The 18,815-nt window shown below is 39.3% G+C and overlaps 1 protein-coding gene across 4 annotated transcripts in view; it reads right to left on the bottom strand.

Moving 5' to 3' along the window:
- Positions 1 to 5,946: 5,946 nt before the first annotated feature.
- IARS1 (isoleucyl-tRNA synthetase 1) overlaps positions 5,947 to 18,815 on the bottom strand; it is a 215,518-nt gene continuing 202,649 nt past the window's right edge. For all 4 annotated transcript variants that reach the window (XM_075939705.1, XM_075939706.1, XM_075939707.1 and 1 more), the window contains 3 exons: positions 13,562 to 13,705; positions 11,941 to 12,093; positions 5,947 to 6,512 (listed from right to left, as the gene is read on the bottom strand). In XM_075939705.1, the coding sequence (XP_075795820.1) occupies positions 6,430 to 6,512; positions 11,941 to 12,093; positions 13,562 to 13,705 (380 nt within the window). In that variant the 3' untranslated portion in view covers positions 5,947 to 6,429. The remainder of the gene's footprint in view (positions 6,513 to 11,940; positions 12,094 to 13,561; positions 13,706 to 18,815) is intronic.

The raw sequence follows: 18,815 nt of genomic DNA on the forward strand, positions 1-18,815 counted from the left end.
TTGATTTATATTTAGCTTGTGGTCCACTATAACCCCTAGATCCTTTTCTGCTGTATCCTTCCTAGACAGTCACTTCCTATTCGGTAGGTGTGAAACTGGTTGTTCCTTTCTAAGTGGAGTACTTTGCATTTGTCCTTATTAAACTTCATCCTGTTTACCTCAGACCATTTCTCCAGTTTGTCCAGATCATTTTGAACTGTGACACTACCCTTCAACGCAATTGCAACCCCTTCCAGAATGGTATTATCTGCAAACTTAATAAACATGCTCTCTATGCCAATATCTAAACATTAATGTAGATATTGAACAGAACCAATCCCAAAACAGACCTCTGCGGAACCCCACTCATTATACCCTTCCAGCATGACTGTGAACCATTAATAACTACACACTGAGAATGGTTTAACTATTTAAGCACCCACCTTATAGTATTCCCATCTAGGTTGTATTACCCTAGTTTATTGATAAGACGGTCATGTGAAACCATATCAAATGCTTTACTAAAGTCTAGGTATACCACATCTACCACTTACTTCTTATCAACAAGGCTTGTTATCCTACCAAAGAAAGCTCTGATTGGTGTGATATGATTTGGTCTTTACAAATCTATGCTGGCTGCAACCTACCACCTTTTTATCTTCCAGATGTTTGCACATTAATTCCTTAATTATTTGCTCCATTATCTTTCCTGGCATAGTAGTTCAGTTGATTTGTGTGCAGTCTCCTGGGTTGTTTTTATTTCCCTTTTTATAGATGGGCACTATATTTGCCTTTTTCCAGTCTTCTGGAATCTCTTCCAACTTCCATGCCTTTTCAGAGAGGATAGCTAAAAGCTCAGATATCACCTCTATCAGCTCCTTGAGTATTCTAGGATGCATTTCATCAAGCTCTGGTGATTTGAAGACATCTAACTTTTCTAAGAGGGAAAGGATGAAGGAAATGGAGAGAGAGAAAACCACAAGGGGGATACAATGGAGAAAAAGAGAGGGTAGGAAATACTATTGTAGTTTGGCAACGTGCAAATCAAGGCCCTAATCCTGTAAAGAGAACACACTGTAGGAAACCATGCAAAGCCCACCCACAGGTCTCTTTACAGGATCAGTACTTTAAAAAAGCTCAGTGGAAGCAAATTACTTGAGGAAATTGCAACTTTAACTTTGGTTCTTTTCAGGGCATGCCACACAGCCCTTTCGTTTATATGTAAACACAATGTTTATAGGGAAGGATGTTTATAATGCAGTGAAGGAGCTATGTGAGCAACTTCTCTAAAGGCAAATCTCCAATTGTTAGTTGAATAAGCTCCTTGACATAGAGAACAGGCTTGTGCTTGCATGAACGACAAAAGTCAGAAGTGGCATGCTGCCACTTGAAACAAGAGACTCTCAGACTTGCCATGATCCCAATTAACACAATGATAGACACCAGAAGTAATCTCATGATACTTGAAGGGTGAGAACATTTACTTCCCACATACAGACTTGGGAATACATAGTGCATTATATTAAAGGAAAAATAAGACTAGATAAACATTACATTAAGACAAACCAAAATCTGGGGGGTGGGAGGAAAGTAATTTTCACTTTCAACATAACTAAACCAGAGAGGGGGAAAACATCTCTCCAGCCCAGCTCCCTGCAAATACAGGATTTATCTTCTAATCATTTGTTTTGCCCAGTTTTAAATGTCTGGGGGTGCATCTACACAGCATCCTATACTCGAAATAAGATACACCATTTGCATAGTGTATCTATGCAAATGGTGTATCTTATTTTGAAACTATTTCAAAATAGCTTATTTTGAAATTTGGCACGTCTACATAGTGCCAAATTTTGAAACAACACACTATTTTGAGACATCCCTTAACTCTCATGCAACAAGATTTACTGGGATGGCAAAATAGCAAGCTTGTTATTTAAAAAAAACCCAACCAAGTGGCTTGTGTAGACATGGGGTAGCTGTGCAGTGTAGATGTACCCTGGGACCCGATTCAAAGCTTATAGGAGTCAAAAATCCCATTGAGGGGCATTTCTACAAGTCCTCATTGAGGAATTGTTCAGTAGCATAATGAATCGCACTAGCAAGTCACTCCCCTCCCCCCATATTCAACCCACACTTATTTAAGTTTTGTCTTATGATGCCTAGTTGTACCTAATTTCCCTTATATCATTTGTTAACTTCCAGGAACACCACAATTCCTATATTGGATCAGAGCAGTGGTCCAGCTCCTTCAGCTGACAGTGACCAGCACCAATTTTTTTTTAGAGAAAGGAGCAAGAAACCCCATAGCAGGCAATTATGAAATAGTTTGCCAAGGTCTTCCTCACCCCAGTTAATGATTTGTTTACACTATGAAGCATGAGGGCTTATATTCTTTATGAAAACAGTACAAACAAAATCAATTTTTTGCACATTATTGTACTGCCTTCAGTTTGTCAATATCTTTGTTAATTATGTGTCCAAAAATAAACATTCAAGTTCAGCTGCACCAATGCTATACTATGTTGCCTCTACATAAGCAGCTCAAAATTGCTTTATCCTTTTTTTCAAATTTTAAACTAACTCAAAGGGCAAAAACAATGCTTTCTAGTGCCTGAACAGCACATTGAGATGTTACTGGAAAAAAGAAATATTATTGTTTTACATCTAACCCTGGCTGCTTTTCCCAGAGTAACTGTTTTTCTGCTTCCCACTTGCATAGAAGATCTGGATTTCGGATTATTCTTCCAGATGGTAAACTGCATTATTCCGTGTTCAGCCACATTTTTATTACTTCCGGTCTATGTCTCTAATTTCTTTAGGGTCATTTGTTTCATTTCTCTGTTCTCAACCATATTTGCAGTCCTTCCCACTTTAGTGCCACCTGAAAATACAAATAATATACACAAATACTGGCACTACACAGAAACTCTGCCTTCTTGGACCTTCTTCCCTAACCACAATCTGGTCAGGCTCCATTTCCAAGGACTCGTGGAAGCTCCTCTTGATTTGTAGCCTAACACCTGGGTCTTATTGCTATGTTCCAATTCTGGCTTGGGCACTGATAAGCTGTGGGACATTAAGCAAAGCAGTTGCTCTCTTTCTCTCTGTAGCTCAGTGAATTTGACATTAAGCAGGCCTAGTACATCATGTAGGAACATGGAACATGTTCAGGTAAGGTCTGCACAGCAATTTGAAAACACCAAGTACAATTACTATTCATGTGAGAGAGTCAAGTGATGTTCCAGAACCTCCCTCTCAATTTGTCCTCACTAATGGAGAAATTGCTCCCCTGTGCCTCATAGGAAAGGAGCTGAGAGTAGGGAAACAATCATGAGATTTTTCTAGAAGTGGTCAATGTTAACCTGACTTTGCTCCCACTAAAGTCAATGAGAGCTCTTCGAGTTCACTGGACATACTGATTGGGATGCACAATGGGAGGGAGCTCTTGTCATTACTAACGTAGCGTTAGCCATCCTGTGGCAGCCAGGGTACATGCTTTCTGCAGCACACATTCTTGTGAAAATCCTCTATACACACACACAGAAGGTGATTTGTATGTTAATACAAAGACTTCTCAACACTCCCCCTTCAGCCGCACAGAGTAAATAACTTACCCAAAGTTATTATTTATCTCCAAAGATACTCATTTTTATTGGAGTATCAAGGAGCTTTACTTTTAATAGTCCAACATAGGTATTGGTCTTCTTTAAATAGCCTTCTGAGTGAAGGCGGATATAGAGTGAAGGGGAAAGCTGCTTTTTAAAATTTTCATCTGTAGAAGAGATCAGCTGCTTAACTAGGAAGCCTCTTTGGACTACATTTTACTGGATACAATTGGGAGATCAGACTTAGCCTTCTAGAAGGTATTCCTTTGCTGTAAGGTAGACTGCACTTTTGACATGAAGCAGCATTGTGCATATTTTGAGAAAGGGCAAAGATTTTGAGAGAGATTTTGACTTAACCCAGACTCCAATACATACCACAGGTTTTCTGGAGAGATGTGCAGGATCTATCTCTACTAATAGGATGTATGCGACTAAACCCCAAGCAGCGCTAAGATGCAGATAATTGTGTCCTGTTTCAATATTCTCATAAAAATGGATTTATCTCCATTAACAATATTGTAATTTTAGTTTTTACTCTGCGTTCATTTACTTTCTTTAAAAGTACAAAGCATAGTCATTCACTGTAGATCAGCAGTTTCATTTTCACAGAAGGTATAATCCTAAACACATTGCTTAGAGTGAAAGAAAAGATGATCATCTATTGCCTATTTGATTTGGATGTGACTAACTTAAGAGATAACTATGGCTTTATCTGTACTTATAGGAAAATAACTGGACACTGTCTAACACTTCCTCAACTGTGCTTTCCTTTTATTTTAGCAGATAAAGATTTTCAGAAAGGGCTTCATCACACTACCACAGTAGTTCTGAAACTTTCTGGCCCATGGCCCTCCCCGCTTAATGCAGATCTTTCCATAGATGACCAGCCAATAACTCATGATGATAAAATGGGTGCAGGAGCGGTCTGAGGGGAGGAGGGTCTGGGAAGGGAGGGATGGTGTAGGAGCAGGGAGAAGGTGCAGGGTTTCAGCAGGAGGGGAATGGGAGTGCAGGGCCTGAGCATGAGGAACACTTAACTGGCCCTGTGCCTCCCGCAGCTCCTAGGCACCGCCCACTACTGCTCCTATTGGCTGTTATTGCAGCCAATGGGAGCAGCGGGGAAAGCCTTCAGGTGAACAGTTTCCTGCACTGCCGTTCCCCTAGCTACGGAGAGACGGAGCAGTAGCGCACGGATCAACTTCTTTCCCCTACAAACTGGATCTGGCCCACGAGGCTCCCCCCCCCCAAGAGTGGGAAGCCAGCACTGATGCTTCATCGTTGTGGAGGGGCTGTGGGACTGGAACGCCAGCGCAGGCTCCCCAATGTAGGGGGGTGAGCCCATAGCCTGCAGCCCACCTGCATGATGTTCATTGACCAAGGCTGTGTCCAGACTCAGGGGTTTTTTCGGGAAAAGTAGCCTTTTTCCAAAAAAACTTCCCCTGCGTCCAGACTCAAGCCGCGTTCTTTTGAAATTAAATCGAAAGAACGCGGCTTTTCTTTCGATGGCGGTAAACCTCATTTCACGAGGAAGAATGCCTTCTTTCGAAAGTTCCTCTTTCGAAAGAAGGCGTTCTTCAATGTAAATAGGGCTTCTTCGAAAGAGAGCATCCAGACTCACTGGATGCTTTCTTTCGAAAAAGCAAGCCGCTTTTTCGAAAGTTCAACGTACAGTCTAGACGCTCTCTTTCAAAAGAGGCTTGCAGTCTAGACATAGCCCAATAGTGGTCCATGTACCACACTTTTAGAACCACTGCATTACAGGCAAATACAGGTGTGTAGCTACATGCTAGCAATGTGTTCCACTTCAAGTGAATTGTGCGTATCTCACTGAACAGTGAACAAGCTGAATAAAAGTCATATTTATATTTGCCATTGATATTCTATATTGTAAAAAGCACTATACAATGTTTTTATATGTACATTGTATAAAGGATCAAGATGAGAAAAGCAATATAGCATAAGGCTGTAGAGCAATGGAAAGGTATTTTTAACTAAGTCCTAGTTATTCTTCTGCGAAGTCTTTTGCTATAGTCATTCCTGTTCCTACGGTTTAACCGGTTAACTAAATTAACCAGGATTTTACATTCCTAATCAATAATCTGGTTTATTTGTTCTCTTTCCTCTTTGGAAAAAGTTCATGAAGTAAGGGCTTTAGTCATTTGGGTTATCCAGCAGAATACTATAAACTAAAATTAAAACCAATAATGTTTTGCAAATTTCACAACCTAACCATCTGTAACACACTGTAACAAACTGTACAAATTCTATGTTTTCTTTAGATTTTGCTGATCCCCAATGAATCAAAGTATAATCTTCTTTAAGTATGTAGGGATATTAAATACTAACAAATCAGATAACATGATTTTGGAGATAAAGCAAATTTATTGTTTTGAAGTATGGAAATTAGGAAGTATTTTAATCAATGAATGCACAGAACTGGATAACTTTCCTAATTAGTTTCAAAGCTTTAGTAACACATCCTTGGAGACACCGTTTAGAAAATTAAAGACAGCCTCTGCATAAAGGACAGGCAGAGAATGGCATCACTGAGGTACGACTCCATTTCTTTCAGGCAAATTACTGCATAGATATCTAGGCTTAAGATCTGACATTACTCTGAATAGCCTTTATAGTATCTTATGATAACAACAAAAATACATTGTATTTGAAACCAAAGGCAGCATATTACACATGCACCGGTATAAAACATCATTGGTGTACAATTGCTGATGTTGAAAATACTGTACACAACTTTGATGTTAATTAAAAAACATACTAATTAGAATCAGATCTCTCTTCTGTGGAAAAAAAAATCTACATGGGACTATTCATAAAAATGAAATCCTCAGCATTCAGCCGTTGTTGGTATAACGTGAACATATACAGTCTTTGTATTCAGGGTCTTCATGGAGATGTTCTTTGTAATCTCTGAACAAAAGGCAAGAGAAAAGATGGAACAGAATTAGTAATCTTTATACAACACAACATTGTCAACACTCTTATTTCCATATTCTGACAGTTCTCTTTATCTCAGCCAAAATGATGCTTAGACAGGAAATCTTCAGCTGAAATCAGATCCTGTCATGATAATGCAATGAAATCAAAGGAGAGATCAGCACATATTAAGCTTGCCACTCAAAATTTTCAAGGTATTAGTATGATTTCAACGAAGCTAACATGCAGTTTAACATTGAAAAACACTTAAATATCCCAAAATACATACTGGGACAAAAACCCCAGAAGCTTCAAGTCCGCATAATGTTTCATGCACGATGATGACTATGATAAGAGGAAGACATTACATTGCAATAATATGAGGTCAGGAGTCAATTGTGAAAAAGTTAGTACAACAAAATGAAATTGTCGGATTCCTTAAATGGTACCCAAATCTCCATTTTCTATTTCTTCTTCACCTTTCATCACTTATATACTACAAATCTGTAGCTTCAAAGCTTGTCTCTTTCACCAACAGAATTTGGGCTAATAAAAAAGAATGACCTCTCCAACCTTGTTACTAAGATTTTGGTATACCAATTTTTTTCTTGTCATATGATCTTTTTGAAGCATTAAAGGTTCAGAATTGTGCTGGTTGTGGCACTCAGAGGAACAAGACATCCTGACTTCCAACTCCATAGATCTTATTGTAAACAGAGAACATTAATCTACTGGGCTACATATGAAGAACAGATTTTTTACTTCTTCCTGATACAAAATAACCTGTTCTGCTAAAGCTGGTCACTAAATGTCTTCCAGAGAAAGTTATCTGAGCAGCATAAAGTGTTCAAAGATATTTAGGAAGTTCTCACTAGACATTATACACTGACCATTGTCTACATGTAGTCCTTCACATGGCTGAGTGCCCTCAGCAGCTTTAGCAGACCTCAGTGCTGCTAAGACAACAATATTCAGAGAAGGGGAACAGAAAACTAGGTGGGTTGAAAAAAATCTGTAGCCTGAGGACAGAAGTGGGTTGTATGTGAGCACAATTATATGTTTATTTTAGTCTCCTTCCACATGTTCAGTATGTTTAAAACAAAGAGTTTAACAAACAGCAGAAGAGTCAGTTATAAATACATGTGATTAAATATACCTAAAACTACTATATATTTAAGAGAGTTTGTCTATCTGAGCAGGAGTGAGTTTGTTGGATGGTTTGTTTGAGAACTCCTAAACAGTAAGAGCTAGGACCAACGAATTTGGTTTGTATTTTCTTGACACAACCAAACCCTTACCATAACGTAAACCAAGATAAGGGTTTGGTTGTGTCAAGAAAATGGAATATGCCCAAAATGGGATTGCTCCCATAAAACCACACTGAAAGAGAGAAGAATCACCAGTCAGGTGAATGACTGGCACAACCCCAACCCTACCTCGGACTGCCCCCCTCCCCCCACACCCCTTCAGAAAGGGCAGGGGGAAGGGCTGAAGGCCCCTCCTACCAATTCATATGGGAACACTGCTGTCAGTGAGCAAGGGGAAGTGCACAATTGTCTGCATTCCTCATTCTGGCAAGGAAGTGCAGGGAGCAGATGAACCTGGACCTGCTCCAGCTGGGGGACGTGCATTCCCCCTCCCCCCCAAGCTGTGCTCGCTGCAGCTACAGTGACCATGAAGAGGCCCTTCTCACCTGGTCCAAGCTCCTGTGGTGAGAGAGGGTTGGGGCAGTCTTCTTACTAGGGCAGCCTGCATCCTAAACCCTCCTCCCCAGCACTGATTTAAATGAAGAAAAATAAAAGTTCCTTGCAGCGCTGGGTAAATCTTTCAGTAAGCTCTATGCTACTGGAACGCTGTCTGCCATTTCCTTTTGTCAGACGTGAACAAAAGCAGCATTGACCATGGAATGAGAAAGTCATTTTATCCAGCTCTCCACACTTGATAGTTTCGGTCCCACTAACCCACCTAAGTGCAGGAATAAAGTCTCACGGAAGTAAGGATATTAACAAGTGGGTAACTGGCTAATTGTGTGGTCCATACAATTTTTAACAACTACACAATTAGTTGATAAGGGGAGGTGCTTTTAAGCTGGCTCCCCCCCGCACCAGCTCCTGCTTCCCCCTACCGGCCATTGCTGCATACAAAGGCAGGGGGGAGAGAGGGGAGGAGAGTGACTAGTTGAGTAGTGACTCTACCCCATAAGCCTAGTCTTATCAGGTATTCGACTACTTGCTCACATCCTTACACTGAAGTCTGATGGAATAATTCTTCTATAGCACCTTTATCCAAGGATTAAGGCAATTTCCAAATTAAAGCTTTAATCGTAAGTCATAAGTTGCTAAAACAGGGGACTGTTGTGTCTCGGAGTTCTGTAAAGTTCACTGAGACTCTGCACAGGCAGGGGTCTCTCACAAAAGGGGAGTAACAAGCCAACACTTCATAGCAATGAATTGGGGCCACATCTATAGTCATACACAGAGCAAAAATTCTCCTCAGCATCGGCGATAGCGGAGAAAAACACCTTTCAATTCTGGAACATGAGAAGGAATGCTCACACAAAAACCAACAGCAATTTAATATTTAACTCGCATGACTAACTCAGAGGCTCTATTGGACACAGATACGATCTGAAAAAACAACTCTGAGCCACCCGATTCAGATCTGTGACACCACATTCCATATGTATCTTCTGAATAGGTATATGAAGGTTTGAACAGTTAACCTGTGGGGTGGAATAGCTCTCTGCCCGCAGCAGGCAGGGAGCTGCTCCAGTTGCCCGGGGGCTCACCACAGACACAGGTAAGTTAAGCCCAGCCCCTTCCTGTAGTGGGACCAGGCACATCGCAGGCAGGGGCTGTTCCGGCATCCCACGGAGCAACCCCTGTCCACGGCAGGCCTGGGCGCTCCACAGGCAGGAGCTGCTCTGGTCTCTCAGCTGTTTGCCATTTCAGCTTTAAACATGGAATCATGAATTTCACTCATTTTCTGGAGTTGCAGCTATAATGATGGATAAAAAGATAGTTAAAAAGAAGTAATATTGCAGAAATATGAATTGCCATTATTTGTAATAAATAATTTAGAGAAGCCCCAAAATATAATTTACTCAAAAATATTTATTTTCTTTAAAAACATTTGCTAATTATGGAACTTGGCTCATCGCAGCATATAATTTAATATAAAGAAGTCAGAAAAAACAATTGAATTAACACAATTTGTGCATTTATACCGTAAGAAAGTGTTCCAAATCACTTCTTATATTATATCAGATTAACAGGGAAAAACAAAAGTGAGAACTTGAATTGAGACAACATAACTGTCTACCTACCACCAACATACTGTGTTAGTATACAAATCAGCCTGTAAACCAAATGAAAGAACTGTGCTTCTTGGGGCTGAGCTATGATGCCAGGAATATTGAAATGAGGGTCTTTAGCCTTTGAAGAGTATTTATACCTTAATTCAATTTATACTTTATTTAACCTAAAGAGTAAATCTACCCATTTTTATTTGCAACTGTGTAGAAATTATACTATAAAAAGGCAGCTACTGCACTGGTATATTTCACAGCTGAGCAAAACAAATTCTGAAGATCATTCCTCAATTCCCCCCTTCCCATACCCGATCACTGTATAGTACTGCGTTCTTCTATTTATTTTACTATTTTACATCAGTATTTTCTCTGTGAAAGTTATTTGAGCAGCTACAGTGATCATTTATTGTAAAGATTATTCTGCCCTCCAGTGACATTGGTTTTTGTCAAAGATGCATGAGTGTTACATCAACTGCTGCTAAGTGACAGCAGTCTCTCTAGTCAGCAAGATTTCACACACAGACACATATCATTTACACAAATTGAACCTGTGCAGAGTATATTATGTTCTGTCATCTGCTATGCTTTCATGATACTAAGTTGCATTCCTCTATACTCATTAACATCAATCTTCAAATTATTTTTAGCAAGAGTTCAAACCAGACAGTTACAATATTTCACAACCATTTCACTTAAGATCTTTTGGTTCACATGAAACAAGACCTAGTATGACCTAGTACTTAAGTTCATCACATCCCTGATCCAGGGTCTTGGCTCAGATGATAATTTTGGCATGACTAGAAAAGCCCTTCAAGTAGACCATTCTGCGGTTATGGTCTCCCCCAGAATCGATTCTAAAGTGCACAAATATAGCAAAGCACCTTTCTTAATTAAATTAAAGCACTAATAATATTTGAAAAAGAATCAAGTCATTCCTAGAAAGATGGGCAGTTTACTGCAGAACAGATTTTCAAAATCTGATCTGCTACTATTTAAATTTCCCCCCACTAATTAGAGACTTATTTTTACATGTATTCATCACATCAGCATATACTTAACATTTTTATTACTAACTGACCTTTCTAATTTCAACTGACAGGACTTGTAGAGAACTATTACTAGCCATTTCATCATGGTCGCCTCATCTCAAAAAGAGATACATTGGCATTGGAAAAGGTTCAGAAAGGAGCAACAAAAATGATGAGGGGTTTGGAACAGGTCCTATATAAAGAGAGATTAAAAAGACTGGGACTTTTCATCTTAGAAAAAAGGAGAGTAAGGAGGGATTATGATGAGGTCTATGAAATCATGACTGGTGTGGAAAAAGTGAATAAGGAAAAGTTATTTGCTTGTTCCCATAATAGAAGAACTAGGGGTAACCAAATAAAATTATTAGGTAGCAGGTTTAAAACAAACAAAAAGAAGTTTTTCTTCATGCAGTGCACAGTCAACCTGTGGAACTCCTTGCCAGAGGATGTTGTGAAGACTAGAACTTTAACAGGGTTCAAAATGCTAGATAAATTCATGGAGATTAGGTCCATCAGTGGCTGTTAGCCAGAATGGTTAGGAATGGTGTCCCCAGATGGTGTTTACTGGGAAAGGGATGACAGGAAAGGGGCCACATGATGATTACCTGTTGTGTTCACTCCCTCTGGGGCATCTGGCATTGGCCACTGTCGGTAGATGGGATACTGGGCTAGATGGACCTTTGGTCTGACCCAGGATGGCCATTCTTTTGTAATGCACATAACTGCACTATTCATGAAAAATACTCTCTTAGGGTATATATATGAGGGCAAGATAAATTTACCACTGATTAAAAACAGGTTTGCAATCCAAAATCAGGTGCACTCAAGTCTGATTAACACTCTACGCTAAGGCCCTGATATTGCAAGTACTTACATACTAATCTAAGGATTTTAAAAACTAGGTAGAAAACAATGAATTGTTAGGTGAGATAATTAGAAAGAAATATAGATTGTAGATGATTAAGTCAATCTACTGGAATCCAATTAAAAGGATAGATAGCTGGTATTAAAAAGAAACAGCAAAGTACATAAGCCAAAAAAAAAAAAAAAAAATCACAGTATACTCGAGCATTCAGTAACTCACCCTGTGTTTGTGCTTCATCTAGGAATAATTTTAGCCTTCTGCTCCTGAGTCCAAACACTTTTGCTGTCTCATCAAGAAGACCTTGATATGTTAGTCCATTCTGACCAACTGGGTTTTCCATCAGAAGAGTTCCCATCATTCCTTTCAGACACTCTAAGGAAACAAGTTGTGTATTACTGCTCTTTAAGCAGGGAAAACTGCTTCATAAGACATATTTGCATTTGTCTTGACTCGTAAGTTTTAGGCAATGTTAACATTTGGTTAAATAGGTAACCATGTAACCGCTGAACATCTCAACGGTTGTACCGTAACACACTGCGGGCTCCACAGTATAAAGCTTTAATAAAAGCTTTATAAGCTAGTAGTCCCCTCCTAGGGGCACTTTGCTGTGGGCTCTGCAGTGGAAAGCTTAAATAAGCTGGGAAGAGGAACACCAGCCCCTGCTGGCTCTGCTCCCAGGGAGGAGGCTTCACTGCCACAGTGAACCCTCCTATCTAGGAGCAGATCAGGCAGCTCTTGCCCATCCGCTCCCAGGGAGGAGGCTTTGTTGCCCTGTCACAGCAAAGTCATCTCCCCACTAAGTATAATCAATACCATTAACCGATCAGCATATCGGGTAAACGGTTATTTGCCTACACTCTAACATCCCTAATAATTTCAGGACTTTTCCCTTCAACTCACCTGTTTCCTCAATAGCATTCATTTACTCATGTCCTATCTAGAATACTACAAATAGCTATCACAGATAAATCACCAGAAAGTTGTCTTTTGGAGCTATAAACCCATAAGCACTGAACTCTGCAAGCACATCAACAAATCAAAGGAAGTCACTAGCACCCCTCCAATGGGCATGCCACAGTAATTGAAGAGGGGGTTTGGAAAAAAACCATTTCAGAACGATACAGGTGATCTACTCTTAAACAGAAGTACAGAGTATAAATGCTCCAAGTAAAATTCATGAATTATACTGCTGATTATGATCCTATTTTCTTCCAAGAGCCAGCCCACACTTTTGAGTTCCTGTGACTTCAAAAGGAGTCATGCACAAATCAGGGCCCACAGAGAGCAGTTCTTTCAACAAAATCCACACTGAAACTTTTCATTGGTAAAACAAGTACGTCTTCTGAAGAGAGGAGAGGATGGAGAAAGAGGATGGCAAAGTAATGAGCATACAATGGGATTAATGAACAAGACTCCAAATTATATACAGACTTGTAGCTATATTTTGATCTCTAGATTGATGATGAAATAATTCCTCAAGCAAAGCTGGTGTTTTCAAGTCAATTTTAGGCACTGTAGCCTTTTGGATCAAGTTTTGCATATGCAAACCAATAATCAGAAATAGAACAATTCTGAATGATCCATATTTAAATGCCAACAAGATCATCATTCCCATCTCTGCTCCTCTTTTTCCCCTTTTACAAAAGAAGTGATAAAAAACTTAACATTCAACTTCCAATTTGTACATTAAAAAGTTTCTATTATATGGGATACAATGCAATGGGATAGAACACACCAGCTACCAATCCAAACATATGTATAGTGAACAGTGTTGTCCAAAACTTAAATTACAACAGATAAAAACCAAGAGCTAAAATGAGAAATATCCTGCACACAGTACCTTGTGGTTTTGCATTCACTAGCTGTAAGTTGATATACTGGCAGAGAAGGGTATCATGGGTATTGATCAAAGCAGGAGCTGACCCTGATGTCACATGAAGAGTCTTTCCACTGAGACTCAGTAAGTCAGTGTTGTTCAACAGTTCTAAAAAGAAAAGTGAGATGAGTAAGGCCATTATAGGCTAACTAACATCCAGCCCTCATCTGATTAACTGGCAAAGAGGATTTCTAGCTACTGTTTCCATTACAGAAATGCTTTCCTTTTCAGATTTCCTCTCTCACGAGAGAGATATTTCTTCATTCTGAAAAGCATGAGTGAACTTGTGCAGCAAGTTAGAGATGCTTTATATCATAAAACAAAGCATCTCATCTGTTACAGAAATTAGCATGTCAAACATAATAGGCTCAGAATGCACAACAGCACTATAGTACAAAAAACTTTGAAGACTGCAAGAGAGACTGGCAAGTTAAGATGTCACTTGAAAAAGCAGCCCTAGTACAGGAAAACCAGGAAACTCATCCAACTTAGAGGTCAACTTCTAGAATCATAACTATATACATAATTTAAAATGTTGTTTGTATCAGCCACTTACAAACCATCAAATTAAAACTTTAAAGTCTTTGCTTCTATATCAATTTTATAGCTGAAGCATCAAGAGAACATGTTTTAGACAATGTTTATTCAAGGTGCTGATTAATGCAAAGGCAGTAGCAAATAAAATGATCTGATCATATATTAAGTCCTTGGTGTTTTCATGTATTAACTAAAACAGAATCAAACAGCAATAACATAAATGTTTACTTTACTGTGCCCCCTTATCAATAAACATATGGCCTAAAGCGATGGAGCTGGCACCTCTACATACCTGTAGAGTGAGTGTGATGATTGGTTGAGTTATCTCTGATATCACAATGGTTTAGGGCTCTTGGCATGGCACACTTATGCCTTACAGTAGCTATACAATGCACAAATGTATTTCATGAAGTCAAAATGTCTGAACTAAAAAAAACTCGTGGTAGCAGACCAGAAAACACAGCAATACTTCAGCTTGGTGATATGCTGTGCAAAAAGAGTTCTCAGCCATCCTTCTGTTACATAGCACTGATACAACAAACATTTTAGACTTCAGAATGATAGTCCTGAATCTTAATAAGTGCATACATGTATGGGTTTGTCTACATGGAAATAATAGTCGGCAAGCCTCATACTTTAGATTCACTCCCTGACTTCGATACACACTGAGTCTACATGTAGTCAAGTTATGCTTGAGTGACATGCAAGTCGGTTGTCAATGAACATAACCAGCAAAACGACTCTAAACATCACTCTGAAGCCTGGACTGACTGCTGAATCAGTGTGAAGTGATAACAGCAGCTACAACAGCACTTCTCAACCTGGGGACTACAAGCAGATTTCAGGGGGTTCGCTAAAACAAACAGAAGTGTTAGAGTCATTGGGCCCAACGCAGAAAGGTAATTCTCATGTCTTGCTGCCAGGGCTGAAGCTGAAGCCCAAGCAACTTAGCTTCATGGGGCTCCTTGTGGCATCATGCCCTGGGAAGGTGCTCTGCTAGCTACTTCTGAATCGACTGAAAGAACAGCTGTGGTGGCACAAGCTGGCTCACCATTCCTTAGGGCCATGGAATATTTATAGCATGTTCAGGGGAAACAAGAGCGAGAACCTCTGAGCTACAAGCATGGTTGTGAGCTCTTTTTGCTTAGAACATCACCAAGCCAAATCATCTCTGGGATTCATGGTCTGTTACTATCCAATTTGTAAAGTTCTCAGCCATATTTGGCTTTAAAAAAAAAATCACATGTGATTTTACAAATGACATCCAGGAGATGGCAAGGTCTTTCAGTTACTCATAGTAAACACCTCAACTTGTGGGTAAAACAAAAGGTATTTTCCCAGCTAAGCCACTACCAGAAAGATTTTAAGACACTAAAACATTCTGACATTGTCTTTGTTGTAGTAAAATGAGTCCATAGAAGGGATAAATCATTTAGAACACCATATCGGGGATGTCACTAAAGCTGATAAAGCTAAGTTTTCTCAGAATGCTGAATCAGACAATGACAAACCTTACCAATGACCCTCATCACTTGATGATGACAAAGCACTTTCAGCTGTATTCCTCTCAGTTAATACGCTCTGACAAGTGCACTGCTTCTGTCCGTTCATTACATTTTAATGAGGAACTAATGGTATGGTGCATCTTACTCCAAAGATCAGGAGTGTTTGATGCAACAGCAAGTATATAAGGAAACAAAATATCCCACAAGGTTCTTAGGCAATGAAGAAATATGGACAGTTTCAGGAGTAAGAGGCCAGATTACACCATGCTTATATTTCATAATGTTAGCATTTTCCAGCAAATTGAATGCTTAAGGAGATGTGTTTGAATGTGCATGTTTGCTGTTTCCAGAAGGTTAACAAGTATTTTCAAACAAAGCAGAAAATAATCAAGTCACTAAAGTACAACAGTGAGAAAAATGTAAACATTTAAAGATGTTAGGGTACAACAGTTATTTTTAAACTGCATCAAGATTAGTTGTGCCTAGCTCTGCCATGCACTAGACCCACGATTATTATGTATCCGTTATAGAGCACCTTAAATATACAATGTACTTTACCGAACAAATAAGAGACCTGACCCAGGAACTCGTAGTAATCTAGATAACTGGAATAAATCCATTTAGGAGGTTCCCAGAAAGTGGACAAGCACGAGTGACTGAAACTGTGAAACAACTTTCAAGTAACTAGTATTTTGTATCACAGGGCCATTGCCATGTCAACACAAACACAACACAAAGACAACTCTCCATATGCAACGTTGTCATCATTTAAAAACAATAAATGATCATTTTACATCAATAGTAAAGGTTTTTAAAAACTTTCAGTCCAGCCTGGAGTGGAGATTTACAGTAGGAAAACATGGCCACTCAACTCCAAGCACGACAGCAAGATGGATTCCCAAAACCACAGTTCTTCTCAAGGAAAAAAGTTTAGCCTATCCTCAAATGCACAACGTATACATTTTGTCTTGACCATTAAAAATACTTTTCACTTTTGCAGCTTTGTGTATTTTCTGCTGAAACCTTTTGTCCTGGACCTCATAAGAAACAAGACTAGACATCAGGAATGTGAGTAAAACTGACAGTTAAATAAGGAACACAGCTGAGAATTATCCAGCCATAATTTGTCTTGTTCAAATCATCCTTCCTTTGCAATCTAGTCCATCTAGTTGAAGGCTGCTTTTAGCCCTCACTCCTCTAACTCTCAGAACTGCCCTGAGACTCCACTATCGTCCCCTCATACAAGAGTTAAGGGGCTGAAGAACAGAGGGTTGTGTCCTCGCTGTACCGGACATCAGATGCCCCAAACCCATTCCACACCTTCTTTAAGAGATATCAGACCTGCTACTGAACAATCGCCTTCGCTGGACACCTGCCAAATAGCAACAACATTAATTTTTCAGTCTACCTCCCGTGTCCCTCAGTTGCTGAGATGAAGACAAGAAAACCCACTCTATTCAGGACCGTCTGGCGGTGTGGGAGAAATACCTTCGTACCTCCACAGCACGGACCCCAAACCCAGTCCTATCTTAATACTGTGGAGAGATGGGAGGAAGGTATCTCCCCAAAACAGACTGGTACCCTTGGGCAAGAGGAAGGACTTAAAAACCTCCCTTTGGGAGCAAACAGAATGCTGCACCCTTCTGTCCAACAGAGGCCTCCCCTCCCCGAAGGCTAGATGGAAACACAATCCTTAAAAGGAGCCAAAGGTATTCCTTCCTCCACTGACCCAGACAAAAGCCTGCACCAACACCTCAGACTATGGGGAGGCAAAAGGGGAACACATTCTAGTAAATTATATCTCTGACTCCACAACTTCACACCAGACTATTTCTGATTTTGTTCTCTCTGTTCCAAATACAGCATTTTGCTGCTACTTGGAAAATCATTTTAAGGAAAGATTTTCCTGTCCAGCCAAGTTTTATTTTAGATGGTCTACTTAAGCAATCCTTAACAGCAATGTAATCTTTATGGTAGAAATATTACACTTGGTCTGTGCAACCAATCACATTAACAAGCTGAATAAGGCAAATTGAGAGCATCAGAGAGGCTCAGTGCAGGTATTCAAAGCCATTCTACTGAAGACATGAAGATAAAAGTATTTTTTTAGGAAACACAAAACAGAGAAAACAAAAATGTAAAAAGGTGGCGATACAGATCTAAGGCAGGTGATATAATATATATGGGTACAAACTTCCGCTCCTAACAGCTCAGAAAGAATTTTAAGGCAATTGTTCATACTTTGCATTCACAAAGATCAAATTATTACTTACATCTCCCCATCCCCTTAATGTTAGCTATTCTTCAGGTTTAAATACTTCTAAAGATACAAAAAAAATCTTTCTATAATCACTGATGTGTCAATTTTGCAGATAGTTTTCAATTCTCCTTAATCCACTCCTGTTGAACCTTGAATTTGCAGAGTCCATATTAACTTTAAACTCTTCAGTTTTCAAAATAGTCTAGAGCAACACTATTCAAGGTGTCATGTCTATAACTCACTAAGATACTATCAAATAACTTCACAATTCTTGCTAATCAAAGTTTTCTTTTCTCTTATTTTATTTAGTGAGTGGTTTGGTTACTTACAGCCTTTATACTACCAGCCAATTGTCCCTTAATTCTAAGACAATGGAATACAAAATGTAATTTTATCATAAAACAGAGTCTTGATCTCGGAAACAAGAAAATAAAGCCAGTTTGTTTCTAAGGTCTCATGGTCACAAACTGCAACATTTTTCAGTGTTCAGTTTCTGCTTTATCAGCCACTTTATCTCTGTCCTGCTTGCTAAATTGTGTGTGCTCTGTATATAACCCATAAAGTTCACTTTACATTTGTTAACAGAGCCAGAGCACAAATTCAATCCTACAAAAATATTTTCAAAATAAACTATTCTCTAACAGAAGAAGTCTGGAGATCCTCAAACTGCTCTGCTGTGAAATACAAAAATATGGCAACAGCAAAGAATTTGACTAAAAGGGGAAATCAGCTTGTACTCAACTTCTAACTCCATCTATTAGTTTATTTGCAAAATCATGCAACTATATTTGATGGCAGCTTGCCAACTCATGGTACAGTACTACCCTGATGAAAACGCTTTCTAAAATGGATGAAATTTCATCCTAATGAGAACTGAAAAAGAAACACAAATTGGAAATGGATAGCATAACAAAAG

This window comes from Pelodiscus sinensis, chromosome 11 (genome assembly GCF_049634645.1).
Source record: "Pelodiscus sinensis isolate JC-2024 chromosome 11, ASM4963464v1, whole genome shotgun sequence".
NCBI lineage: Eukaryota > Metazoa > Chordata > Testudines > Trionychidae > Pelodiscus > Pelodiscus sinensis.